Source organism: Octopus bimaculoides, chromosome 25 (assembly GCF_046866305.1).
Source record: "Octopus bimaculoides isolate indiv1 chromosome 25, ASM4686630v1, whole genome shotgun sequence".
In the NCBI taxonomy this organism is placed as follows: domain Eukaryota; kingdom Metazoa; phylum Mollusca; class Cephalopoda; order Octopoda; family Octopodidae; genus Octopus; species Octopus bimaculoides.
This window is the reverse complement of record NC_142952.1, coordinates 20,900,905-20,914,345: the sequence shown is the minus strand read 5'-3', so window position 1 is coordinate 20,914,345 and position 13,441 is coordinate 20,900,905. Positions and strand designations below refer to the sequence as shown.

The following is a 13,441-nucleotide window of genomic DNA, read 5'->3' as shown; positions in this document are numbered from 1 at the left end:
ACATGTGGTCTTTTTTCCTTTGAACCTGTTTTCTAGGCTAGAAAATACCTTGTCCAAAGTGGAAGGCAGTGTGATTGAATGCAGAAGTACAGGATTGCAAAGCAAACTTCATAATGACACAGCATGTCATGTCATACTCAAGCTAAGCAAAGTAGAAATCTAAATAATAGAGGTGGATAGTGAAACTGAAGAAGAAAATGAACACTTGGGAGAGACATTAGTGTTGAATCAGCTATGTAATTTGTTTCCGGTGTAAAAAGTTATTTTCATTCTCTTCACTCCACATCACTTCATATATGTTGCTGACAAAAGTTACACGTTTTGTGCCTGAGTCACTCTAAGGAAACCGTGGTAATGTGTGTGTGCATATAATATCTGGTTTTGTTAGGTGAGAGGAGAGTTTAGTCTCACTATACAGAATTGTTCTACTTGGCTTAACTGTTTTCATACCAACCTAACCGAGACTATGGCTAATTCTGACAACACTTGATCAGAATTTTATGTAAAATCCTCCTATGTTCTAAAACACCAGATTAATGACAAAATTTATTTTAGTGAATCACTCTTTAGATTCTTGATTATTCTGAGTTTTTCTTTTAATTTTTTAATCAGAGGAGTAAAGCAGTGTCCATGAATCTGTATCAGGTTTCTAAGACATGCTAGGTCTCCTCAAACTGGAGACCTGGCCTAAATGCTTGCAACAGAGTGGACTCTGCTAAAGGTTCTATAGAGTCCCACCAGAAGCAACTATCATTAGTTTCTCTGGCTGGATTCCTAAGTGTGACCAACTGAGAGTATGAACTGCTAGGAGATGTAATGGTTGACCAAGAGGCTTACTTCTAAGTCTCCTATCAGTTGGCTTGACTTGAAGAACTTGTCTTGCATTTTTTCCTGTGACCTTCTAATCACATGTCAAACCTGGGGAAACTCCCTGATCTCCAAGCTATGCACCCTGTTGTGTAATATTGAAGAATTAAATAGTTACAGGTTACGATAGTACATGTTAGTATTACGAGGTTAGATGAATGAATGAGGTGATTAAAAGACGAGAGAAAAATTCTTAGCATATCACAAAACAAAAGTGAATCAAGCAACGTGAAAGTCTAACATGTGCTGTATAATATATGCAATACACATATTTGTATGACTGATTTCTCCAGCAAACACATATATGGTTTGTGTATGGCTAAGACACTTAAAATATCTAAAGGCTCAGTCCAACTGACTGATTACAGAGCTATACTATGATAGATTAAGTCAGTATTTGAACTCAGAATGCAAGGAGTCACAATAAACACTCAAGGCATACTATCTGCCCCTAACATTTCAGCCAGTCCATTGCTGTACTTTATTTATCAACTCCAGAAGGGTGAAAAACAAAATTGACTCCAGTGTGATTTGAACTCACAACACAAAATGCTGGAATAAATACTGCAAGGCATTTCATCTAATGCTTTAATGACTCTCTCAATTTGACACCTTAATTAAGCATATAATAATGTTGAGTAATGACTAAAAGTGTACAAGAGAAAATAGAAGTGGCAGAAACGGGGTTCTTCAGAAGAATCTCTGGAGAATATTACATAAGAGGGTGCATAGCTTGGAGATCAGGGAATTTCCCCAGGTTGGGCATGTGATTAGAATGTCACAGGAAAAAAAATGCAAGAAAATTTTTCAAGTCAAGTCAACTAATGGGAGTCCTAGAGATAAACCTCTTATTTCTTTATTGCCCACAAGGGGCTAAACATAGAGAGGACAAACAAGGACAGACAAAGGGATTAAGCCGATTACATCGACCCAGTGCGTAACTGGTACTTAATTTATCGACCCTGAAAGGATGAAAGGCAAAGTCGACCTCGGTGGAATTTGAACTCAGAACGTAACGGCAGACAAAACACAGATAAGCATTTCGCCCGGTATTCTAACGTTTCTTCCAGTTATTACATCTCTTGGCAGTTGGATAATATTCATAGTCTCAGTTGGTCACACTTAGGAATCCAGCCAGAGAGACTAATGATGGTTGCTTCTGGTGGAACTCTATAGAGCAGGTATCTGAGGACTCTACCCACATAACCCTCTCAAGAATAGTGGGTGGAGAAAATGGATGGAATAAGATGATGAAGAAAATAATAAGAGATTCATATTAAAAAACAAAATGAATCATTTAATAAAATAAAAGAACAAGTTTTTTTTACTGATTCAACACTTGAGTAACACCGGGTATCATTGCTAGATATAAATAACATATCATGAAAATCAATAACAACAGAAAAGAAAACAAAAAAAAGTTAATATAAACAAAGTAAAAAATACAAACTAATATAATTTTAAAAGAAATATAGTTTCATTACAGATCAGAAACAAAAAAATAAAAATTGGGACTGTAAGTGATTAGTAATGAGTAGTAGTAGTAGTAGTAGTAGTAGTAGTAGTAGTAGTAGTAGTAGTAGTAGTAGTAGTAGTAGTAGTAGTAGTAGTAGTAGTAGTAGTGTTGCAGTCTACTTTTCACATTTATAGATGTATAGATGTTGAAAAACACAAAAATTAGCATACTTCTCACCTAACCCCATAAAAATTAAACAAAATCATGCAAACATAAACAGGCAATTTCTTACACATGCACCACATTACTATTATTTTTATTATTATTATATCAATCTTACACTACCAATAATAACTAGGACTTAGGATTATTTTATGCATTATTGGTAATAACAGGTGTTAAACTAGGTTTCTTCTCAACTGCTGTTAGACTCTTGAGTGTGAAGAAGAAAAATCGATAAGAAAAATAAAAAACCAAAACAAAACAAAACAAAATAAATAAACAGAGAGACTCTCCTGCAGTGTCTTTTTGCCTTTCAAAGTCTAGAAATACAAGGTATGAAAAACTGACAAAAAATTTTCTTTTCGAATAGATATTGGGAAACTATTAATATAATCAGCAGCATGTCTCTATCACTGTTTGTCCATCCCCCTAAAAGGAGGTAATACTGATTGTATTCTCCCTTTGTTATTATACACCATAAGCACAAGGCACAGTGGTATGGTTAAAAAGCTCATTTTGCAACCATGTGGTTTTGGGTTAAGTCCCACTGCACAGCACACATAAACACACATCTATTCATGCATGTGTGTGTGTCTTTATGCTTGTGTTTTGTCACCCACCATTGTTTGACAAAAGGTACTGATTTGTTTACATTCTTGTAACTTAGTGGTTTGGCAAAAGAGACCAATAGAATAATTACTAACTTGTAAAAAAAAAAAAGTGCTGAGGGTGATTTGTGTGACTAAAACTTTCAAGGTGGTGTATTAGTCTCTTTTGCTGAACTTCCCAGTTATGGGGACATAAACAAACCAATACTTATGTCCAAGCATGACAAGTGGGGTGGGGTACAAAAAGAATTGGCCTATATAATCAAACACAGGAATGTGTTTGATTATATAGGCCTGCTCAGTCAAGGCTGACATCACCAACAAGCTTCAATACTACTGATGATGAGTTGCCTCCATAGTGTCAGTCAGGTGGACTGAGCCTTTAGATATTTTAAGTGTCTTGGCCATACACAAACCATATATGTGTTTGCTGGAGAAATCAGTCATACAAATATGTGTATTGCATATATTACATAGCGCATGTTTTCTTAGACTTTCCCGTCGCTTGATTCACTGTTGTTTTGCGATATGCTAAGAATTTTTCTTTCATCTTTTAATCGTCTCATTCATTCATTCACTCTAACCCATAATACTAACATGTATTATCATAACCTGTAACTATTTGATTCTTCAAATAACCTTCAAACCGTGATTCCCTAAAGTCTTAGTTCTCTGTCCCTGTTTCATAATGTTTTTGCCACTATTCTCTGAAATTTGTATGCATTCTTGTTTTACTCAGGTCTCTTACTGTTGCCATGTTTCTCTGCCCAATGATAGTAACCTGGCCATTGCTTGTCTGTGATCTGTAGCACATATTTTCTTAGACCTTCATGCCACTAGTCCCTACTTCATAAAATTTTGCCATTGTTCTCTAAAATTTGTAAGCATTCTTATTTTCTTATGTCTCTCACTGTTGCCATGTTTCTCTCCCCAACAAAAGTAATCTGGCCATAGTTCTCTTTTCAGAATGACTAACTGCTGCTATTTTTATTTCCTGTAGCAAAACTGGCCATCTTATTTGATCACTACCAGCTGTGGTTCTTGTAAAGGATCTTTAGCACATGTTTTCTTAGACTTTCACGCTGCATAATTCACTGTTGTTTCGTGATATGCACAGCTAAGAATTTTTCTCTCGCTTTTTAATCATCTCATTCATTCATTCATTCATTCACTCTAACCCATAATTCTAACATGTACTATTGTAATCTGTAACTATTTAATTCTTCAAATAACCTTCAAACCGTAATTCCCTAAACCCTTAGTTCTCCATCCCTGTTTTATGTTTTTGCAATTGTTCTCTAAAATTTGTATGCATTCTTGTTTTATTCATGTCTCATGCTGTTGCCATGTTTCTCTCCCCAACGATAGTAAACTGGCCATTGCATGTCCATGATGTGCCCACACATTCCTGCCCCCACCACCTATTCTTAATACCAGAAACCCCTACAGAGCTCTACCTCGCTTCTGTGCCAGAAGACTTGCATACCTTCGTCCCTCTTTCTGCTACCAACAATCGCCCACACTAATGCATGTACCAAAAGGTTAGATGATACTTAGGAAATTATTAGTAAATTAACAAACCACCTACCTCTTTCTCCCTATATATAATGGACTAACCAACAGCAGATCATTTATATAATTAATTAATTTATACATTGACTTATTTATATTTACAACACTATTCACTACCAATAGGGGCAACAATTTTAACATGTTTGAATGATGGTAGGTTAAAGCGAGACCAACTGATGAGACATGTCTGTTACCAAATGATCACTGAAACCTTCTTTTCAGGTGTCCAAGACCATCTTTCCTGCCCATGTTCTTGCGTCCCTTTCCTAGTTCTCAGGATTGGCATTTTCAATGTAGGCACATTGAAATATAGGTCTAGCGAGATTGTTGAGCTGCTTGAATGGAGGCATGTTGATGCATGCTGCATCCAAGAGAACTAGGAAAGGGACGCAAGGTTCCACACAGGCAAGACACATAGATATAAAATCTTCAGGGAAGGTAACAGTGACGGGGTAGGTGGTGTGGGTATACTTCTTGCAGAGAAATGGGTGGATAAGGTCATAGAGGTAGTAAGAGTGAGTGTTAGAGTGCTTAAGCTCAGGCTAGTCTTGCAGAATAGCATAGCATCTATTATCCCTGCCTATGATCCACAAGCAGGCCTATCAAATGAACAGGAGGACAACTTTTATGATATTCTTCTGCAGACTACCTGTAAGACAAATGACAAGGATCTCATCTTCGTGGCTGGGGACCGCAATGTGCATGTCAGATGGCACCCAGGTATTTTCTATGATGTATGTGAGCCATGGAATTAGCTCCCAAAACAAAGAGGGATCAAGGCTACTGGAGTTCTGTGTTGCGAATAACCTTTTGATCTGTAACCTGATAACTTACCAATCAGATGGCTACACTAGCCAGATCAATTATTCTCACCAGGCAGCGGGATGCATGGTTGCTCTTAAATACAAAGAACCTCCCTGGTGAAGAATGTATCCCCATAGATTAGTCATTAGTGATTTTAGACTCCATGCCAGAAGGATGCAAAGAAGCAGAACAATCTGGAAAAGGAGGATTTGGAAGCTTAAAGACCATTTATGTGCTCAGAGATTTAGGGACATCCTAACTGAGAAATTTAATGAGAGAAAGGAGCTAAAAACTTGTGACATAGAGGGCAACTGGGAATTCCTGTGGAACAGCTTGCTAAGTCCCATGGACCAAATCTGTGGGTGGTACAAAGGCCCAATTAGACTGAGGTGACGTGGTGGTGAAATAATGCAGTAGATTGGGTCATTAGAGCAATGAAACAGGTTTGGAAGGACTGGAAGAGTGGGGGTAGCAAGAAACTGTATCAAATGGCCAAAAGGGAAGCTAAGAAACAGGTATAACTAGCCAAGGGAGAAGCAGAAAAGAAGTTTATTTACGTTCAGTGACATTAGGATCAAAGAATCGAAGTGTCTCTGATTATAAGACAGCATGTGAGAGAAAATTGTGATGTCACAGGAGAGAAATGCCCACATAGATGATGGCACACTTGCTTTTAATGACTTGGAAATGCCATTATGAAAGACTGCTGAACCTGGAGAATGAATGGGAGGAGGAGAGCCTGCCAAATGTTAACCCAATTGAGGGATCGGCTACCTTGGTAGATAAAGCAATTAAAGAAATGAAGACAGGGCAATCCCCTGGTCGATCAGGATCATTGCTGAAATGGTGGTGTGGGTTATGGTCTAGTCTCCTGTATCGTAAATCAGGTGGTTCACGAAGAAGTCATACCCAATGGCTGGTGTAGCAGCACCTTAGTTAACTGCTACAAAGGTAATGGTAATGCCTTAGATAGGTATCAAATTGTTGGATCGGGTGATGAAAGTTATGGAGAGTCATAGCCCAACTAATTAGGGAGAGAGTTAGCCTAGATGAGATGCAGTTTGGTTTTGTGTCTAGCAGAAGCACCACTGATGCTATATTTCTGGTAAGACAGCTGCAGGATAAATACATAGTCAAAGATAAACCTCTGTACTTGGCCTTTGTTGACTTGGAGAAAGCCTTTGACAGGGTCCCCCAATCCCTTCTCTGGTGATCAATGTGGAAACTAGGAATAGACGAGTGGTTAGTGAGAGCTGTACAACCTATGTACAGGGATGCTACCAGTAAGGTGAGAGTTGGCAATGAGTACAGTGAAGAATTCAGCATACAAGTAGGGGTTCACCAAAGGATCAGTGCTCAGCCCCCTCTTGTTCATCATAATCCTCCAGGCAATAACAGAGGAATTTAAGACAGGCTGCTTGTGGGAGCTCCTCTATGCTGATGACCTTGCTCTTATAGCTGAATCACTACAAAAACCAGAGAAGTTCCAGGTATGGAAGCAAAGTCTAGAATCGAAGGACCTTAGCAAAAACCAAAGTCTTATAAGTAGGAAGAAAAACAAATCACAAATCCATTCAGGTAGATGGCCCTGCTCAATCTGTAGAAAAGGCATAGATAGAAACTCTAAAATATGCACTTGGTGTAAGCTTTAGACACATAAAAGGTGAAGAAATATCAGAGGATTGTTAATAGGGAAACTAGCTTTTGCATGTGGAAGATGCACAGGTACAATAAATGCTGAAAATAGACTCCATCAACTGCCAGTAGGGCAAGCTAGAGGTAGTAGATAGCTTCTGGTATCTAGGCGACCAGGTTAGTAGTGGAGGTGGTTGTTCCAAGAGCATAGCTCTGAGAATAAAATTAGACTGGGCAAAGTTCAGAGAGCTCCTATCTCTGCTGGCAACAAAGGACCTCTCACTCAGAGTGAAAGGCAGACTGTATGATGCATGTGTACAAACAGCCATGCTGCATGGCAGTGAAACATGGGCTGTGACAGCCAAGGACATGCGTAGTCTTGAAAGTAATGAAGCCAGTATGCTTCAGTGAATGAATAATGTTATTGTGCATGTTCGACAGAGTGTAAGCATCTTGAGAGAAAAGTTAGGCATAAGAGGTATCAGATGTGGTGTGCAAGAGAGACGACTGCACTGGTATGGTGATGTGATGCATATAGACAAGGACAGCTGTGTAAAGAAGTACCGATCTCTAACTGTGGAGGGAACCTGTCATAGAGGTAGACTCATGAAGACATGGGACAAGGTGATGAAGCATGATCTTTGAACTTTGAGCCTCACAGAGGCAATGACTAGTGAAGCGAGACCTTTGGTAATCTACTGTGCTTGAGAAGACCCATCAAGCCAAGAGAAATTGTAGTCATGGCTGATGTTGGTGTCACATAACTGGCACTCATGCATGCCAGTGACATGTAGAGTACTGTTAGAACATTGGGCCTCCCAGAGGCAAAGTGGCTGAGTTCTTTTCAAGCATTGGGCTTCACAGAGGGAAGGTGGCTGAGTTCCTTTTGAGTGTTGGGCTTCATGAAGCAATGATCGACACCTTTGACATTATGTTATGCTTGAGAAGAAGACCCATCAAACTGAACAAAATTGCAGTTGTGGCAGATGCCAGTGTCATGCAAATGGCGCCTGTGCCGGTGGCACATAAAAGCATCCATTACACTCTCAGAGTGGTTGGCATTAGGAAGGGCATCCAGCCATAGAAAACCATGCCAAATCAGACTGGAGTCTGGTGCAGCTCTCCAGTTTACCAGCCCTGATCAAACTGTCCAACCCATGTTAGTATGGACAATGGATGTTAAATGATGATGATGTAAAGTCTTTATATATCTAATTCATACATACACACAAATGATCTCAGTGATTTAGATTACAGAGTGTTTAGTTAAAAGCTAGGGAGACTTGGCTGCTGTTGTATAAATTTGTCAACTTACCTAATTTCATTGTCATTATCATCTTCATTATCATTACTGTTTTAGAATGTTTATATTGTTTTAGGTCAAATATTTACTATTTGCTAATATATACTATTTGTATATTTGATACTAGATACAAACTATATGAAACTGTTCTAACTAACAGGTAGTTGTAAGAACAGAACCAGGAGACTACCAGTGTGTATATATTTGCGTCTGTTATATAAAGTTTTGAAAAGAAAAGGAAATTAATGGAAATGGGACAACTAAATTTGTTATCTAAATTAAGCAGAGGGAGGAGGAAGAGGAGGAGGAGAGGTGGGCGCTCACTCTCTATTTCAGGCACATTGGCAGGAAGTTTTTCATAGAGGTTTTCAGTAGAGTTCTCTGGTGTCCGAAAACTGCACATTTTCTGACATTTTGCTAAAAGAGAAACACAAAGCAAAAAGGAAAAGGAAAAAAAGATAAAATGTAAGAAATTAGGTAAAATTATAAACAAAATATAGAACAACTGTACAAGATTATCGTAAATTTCTCTATAGTGATTCATAGCTACCATGATTTTGATTTTTTAAACAAAAAAATTGTTTTTCTGTTTTCCTTTATTCAAACATGGCAGTGTGGTTAAGAAATTTATTTCAAAACCATTGGGTTGGCAGATAAATTCATTTTTCTTTTTTTCTTCCATTTATTTTAATCCTCATTTTTCATGAACAATTTGATGCCAGAAATCACTGAGTCTTGATTGATTTGTAAAAACTGTTGACAAAAAAATAAGGATCCAAATAAATGGAAAAAAAAAAGAATGAATGAATTTACCTTACAATCCAAGATGTTATTCTGGGTTTGATCCCAATGTGTGATGCTTGAAGTGTCTCCTACCATAACTTTAGATCAAGCAGGATCTTGTGGGTGAAATTTGGTAGAAAGATACTGTGCTAAAAGTAGGAACCAAACCTGTCATACCATACCATATTAAAAATGGTAAAGATACATTGGATGGATGTAGCCCCTGTATGATTACGTTTGAAAAAGCAGGACAGTCATGATTGGAACACTTTTGAACATCTGCTAAACAATGACATCAACAACAACAACAACAACAACAAAAAATGGATGAGACTTTAAAAAATAAATTCAAGATCCATTTGCTATTTATTTCCAACTTTTGTAAATCATGTGTGCATGTGTGTGTATATGTATGTGTGTTTGTATGCACATATGTGTCAGTTCAGAAATCCTCTTGATATTCCAACACAACAAATTTCTTAACTCATCCTCTTGATACCAACCCACCTAAGATCACACTAGGTTTTCATTCAAAACTGTCCTCCAGTTGTCTTCAATAGACCATAAGTAACAACTTCAGTAAAGCTTCATTATGTGTCCTTTATAAAAATAAATTTGTTTTCTTTTTCAGACCACCTTGTTCTATCTTTCAATTGTTTTATTCTAATACTAGCTGCAAAATTTCTTAGCCATGCCTCAAACAGGTCAGGATTACTCAGAACCAATTCATATCCTATCTTGGATGCTGTCGTTGACTCGTGTTACATACAGTTTAACAAAATATTGTGGTATTCCCATGTAACCCTTTACATCCAGTAATCTCCATTAACTATCAGGGGCCACACTGCCTATAGAACTAGCAATCCACTTTTAACCCTTTAGCATTTAAACTGGCCATATCTGGCCCCAAAATTTTACTGTTTTAAGTTCAAACTGGTCATATCAGGCTTGTCACACCTACCCTACAATGTCATTCAAAAACTAAACAATAGTACTATTAAAATGTCAATGCAATGAGATGATGCATGATTAATTCAAAACAAGGCAAATAAATAAACATTAAATTTGACAGAGTAATTTGAATGCTAAAGGATTAATATATCTAATCATATGAAAACATACAAAGCATATGCATGAATATTTGCATATAGATGAAATATTTACAATATACAATATTCATAACATTGATAGTTATAGAAGAAATATTTTCACAGAAGTGTTCACATTTAAAATAAAACCTCTGATCATAATTTTTGTTACTTCCAACTATATTTTTTTTTGTAACTTAACATAACTTTAAAAAGTTATGTTCTAAATACCAACTGAATAAATGACAAATTCATTTTACTAAATTCATCCAAGTTTATGATTTTAATTGAGACATATTGTATGTATTTAATTTGAAACATGGTCTCAAAAGTGTTAATTAATCATTCTACTAATTACCCCGAAATGAAAGTTAAGTTTTATGTAAGTCAAAAATAACTGTTGTAACAGGAAAAAGATGGTATTTGAGAATTCAATATGTTTTTCAGTCCTAAATGTTAACAGCACTATGATAGCTATTTGCAAAATATATACTAACTTATCCTAACTGTAAGAGATATCATTGTCCTTCATGGCACAAGACTAGCAATTTTTTGGTTGGGGTAAGTTAATTACATTGACCCCACTGTTCAACTGGTACTTATTTTATTGACCCTGAAATGATGAAAGGTAAATTCGACCTCAGCAGAATTTGAACCCAGTATGTAAAGAGCTGGAAGAAATGCCACTTAGCATTTTGTCTGACTTGCTAGAGATTCTACCAGCTTGCCACCTTACAAGTGGTATTCATAGTGATATTTCTTACATAGATATATTGCAAAATGATAAATGATCAGGAGCAGGTTATATATAGTCCTCATCTGAAGTAATGAAGGCTTCCATTGATTGTTTGGTAAAAGAGAGGAGTGTTATAACAAGGATATTGGACTCTGCAAGCCACATCACAAATAAAATGGATCATGATAACCCATCCAACCCATACCAACATAAGATAATAGACAAAAAAAAAATGCTAATGGTAATTATACATCAGTGGCATTTCATTCATTACGTACATGTAATGCATGTATGTACATATGTATGCATGCATCCATCCATCCAGGTGTATCACCATCATCATTATTTAGCATCTGTTTTCCATGCTGGCATAGGTTAGACAGTTTGACTGGAACTGATAAGTCAGAGAGCTGCACTAAGCTCCAGTCTGTTCTGGGTTGGTTTTTACAGCTGGATGCCTTTCCTAATGCCAACCACCCCAAAGAGTGTACCGGGTGCCTTCAATGTGTCACTGGCATGGGCGCCTTTTATGCATCACTGGCACTGGCTATAACTACGATTCCACTAAGCCTGACCAGTCTTCTCAAGCACAGCAAATTGACAACAGTCTCGGTCACCTGTCATTGCTTCCGTGAGACTCAACATCCAAAAATCATATTTCACCAGTACAGTTATATGGCTTTCACTTCTTAAACTTACTTGCTTTGACTGTAAGTATCATGTGTCATCCCTAAATGCACACAAAACTATTTCTTACTGTTACAAACTCAGATGTTCATAAGCTAATGAGAAAGCAAAAGGGCAATGAAGAGAGAAGGGCTGGGGTGTATACTGCAAAATGAATAAATATAAAATGTTTGGGTCACAGATATTTCTGTGTTAAGAGCAATCAGATGTTCCATGTTGATAGTCAATCTCAGGTCAATAGTCCACTTAATTCTCAGTAAATGCTGCAGTAAGGTGTACATAATTAATTGCTGTAAGCACCAGCAGCTGCAAAGTTGAGCTAATGGGGAGGGGGTGCATTACATAGTTGCTTGATTGACTAAAAACTGTAACCCCATTTCCTGCAAATCACATCCCACCAACTTAAATAAAGAAGCATATACTGTACAATGTAGTCTTAGATACACAAGATGGTCGCGTTTGGAATATCTTTAGGACAAGATCTACATCCTTCACCAGTTACAAATATCTTCTCAAACATTAATCTGTTTCTGAAATAGCCATCATGCATAATTAGTTATGTCTATTAACTCATCTGATACCAACCTACGTGAGGCCGCCCCTGGTGCCATGATACAAAAGTTAACTATTTTACTAAATTCCACCAAATTCTTGATTATTTTCAAAATTCAATGAATCAAGAATAATATTATATTTCATAAGAAATATAGTCAGAAAAGTGTTAAAGTAGAGGTAAAATGGCTGGGTGGATAATATATTGTGTTTACATCTACTATGGATGATGTTGATATCTCTAGGTTATAATCTTTATTCTTGATGTTTCAGCAGTCAATATAAAGATCTTGACCTAGGAACTAAAAACAAATAATAAACCAACCTGGTGAGTGTTAACAAGTATGTAGAAAACGAATATGGAAAAAAAATGTGTGCTGACGACCCTGGGGGGCTGGAGAGGGGACTTTCGGAAAATTCACAAGATCTAATTTTTCCGTGATAACTTCTAGTAAAATGGATATATATTGATCTTTTTTTTATGAATCCTCCATAACTACGTTTTTGGTTATGGAGGATCCGGTTCTGAAAAAAAATTTCAAAAACCGCATTTTCAAAATTTCAATTACCCCCACCCTTTCATTTTTCACTTTATCTGGAAATATTTTTCTTTGCGAAATCATCATCATCATCATCATTATCGTTTAACGTCTGCTTTCCATGCTGGCATGGGTTGGACGGTTTGACTGAGAACTGGCGAACCAGATGGCTGTACCAGGCTCCAATCTGATCTGGCAGAGTTTCTACAGTTGGATGCCCTCCCTATCGCCAACCACTCCAAGAGTGTAGTGGGTGCTTTTACGTGCCACCGGCACAAGGGCCAGTCAGGTGGTACTGGCAACGGCCACGCTCAAATGGTGTTTTCCACATACCACCGGCACAAGTGCTAGTAAGGCGATGCTGGTAACAATCACGCTTGAATGGTACTGTTTACGTGCCACTGGCATGGAGCCCACGATCACGCTCGGATGGTGCTCTTAGCGCTCCACTAGCACGGATGCCAGTCATGTGGTGCTGTCATTGGATTCGATTCCGATTTTACTTGCCTCAACAGGTCTTCACAAGCATAGTTTAGTATCCAATGAAAGACAGGTACGCCTAAATGGGCTGGTTACACCCCTGGCATAG

At 37.5% G+C, this 13,441-nt stretch overlaps 1 protein-coding gene across 3 annotated transcripts in view; it reads right to left on the bottom strand.

The window, feature by feature from the left end:
• Nucleotides 1-13,441, bottom strand: part of LOC106876782 (sodium-dependent phosphate transporter 1-A) — a 312,083-nt gene that overhangs the window by 35,877 nt on the left and 262,765 nt on the right. For 2 of the 3 annotated variants that reach the window (XM_052976433.2, XM_052976432.2), the window contains one exon: nucleotides 8,792-8,884. The exons of the other annotated variant lie outside the window; for it this stretch is intronic. In XM_052976433.2, the coding sequence (XP_052832393.1) occupies nucleotides 8,792-8,884 (93 nt within the window). The remainder of the gene's footprint in view (nucleotides 1-8,791; nucleotides 8,885-13,441) is intronic. 3 annotated transcript variants of the gene reach the window in all.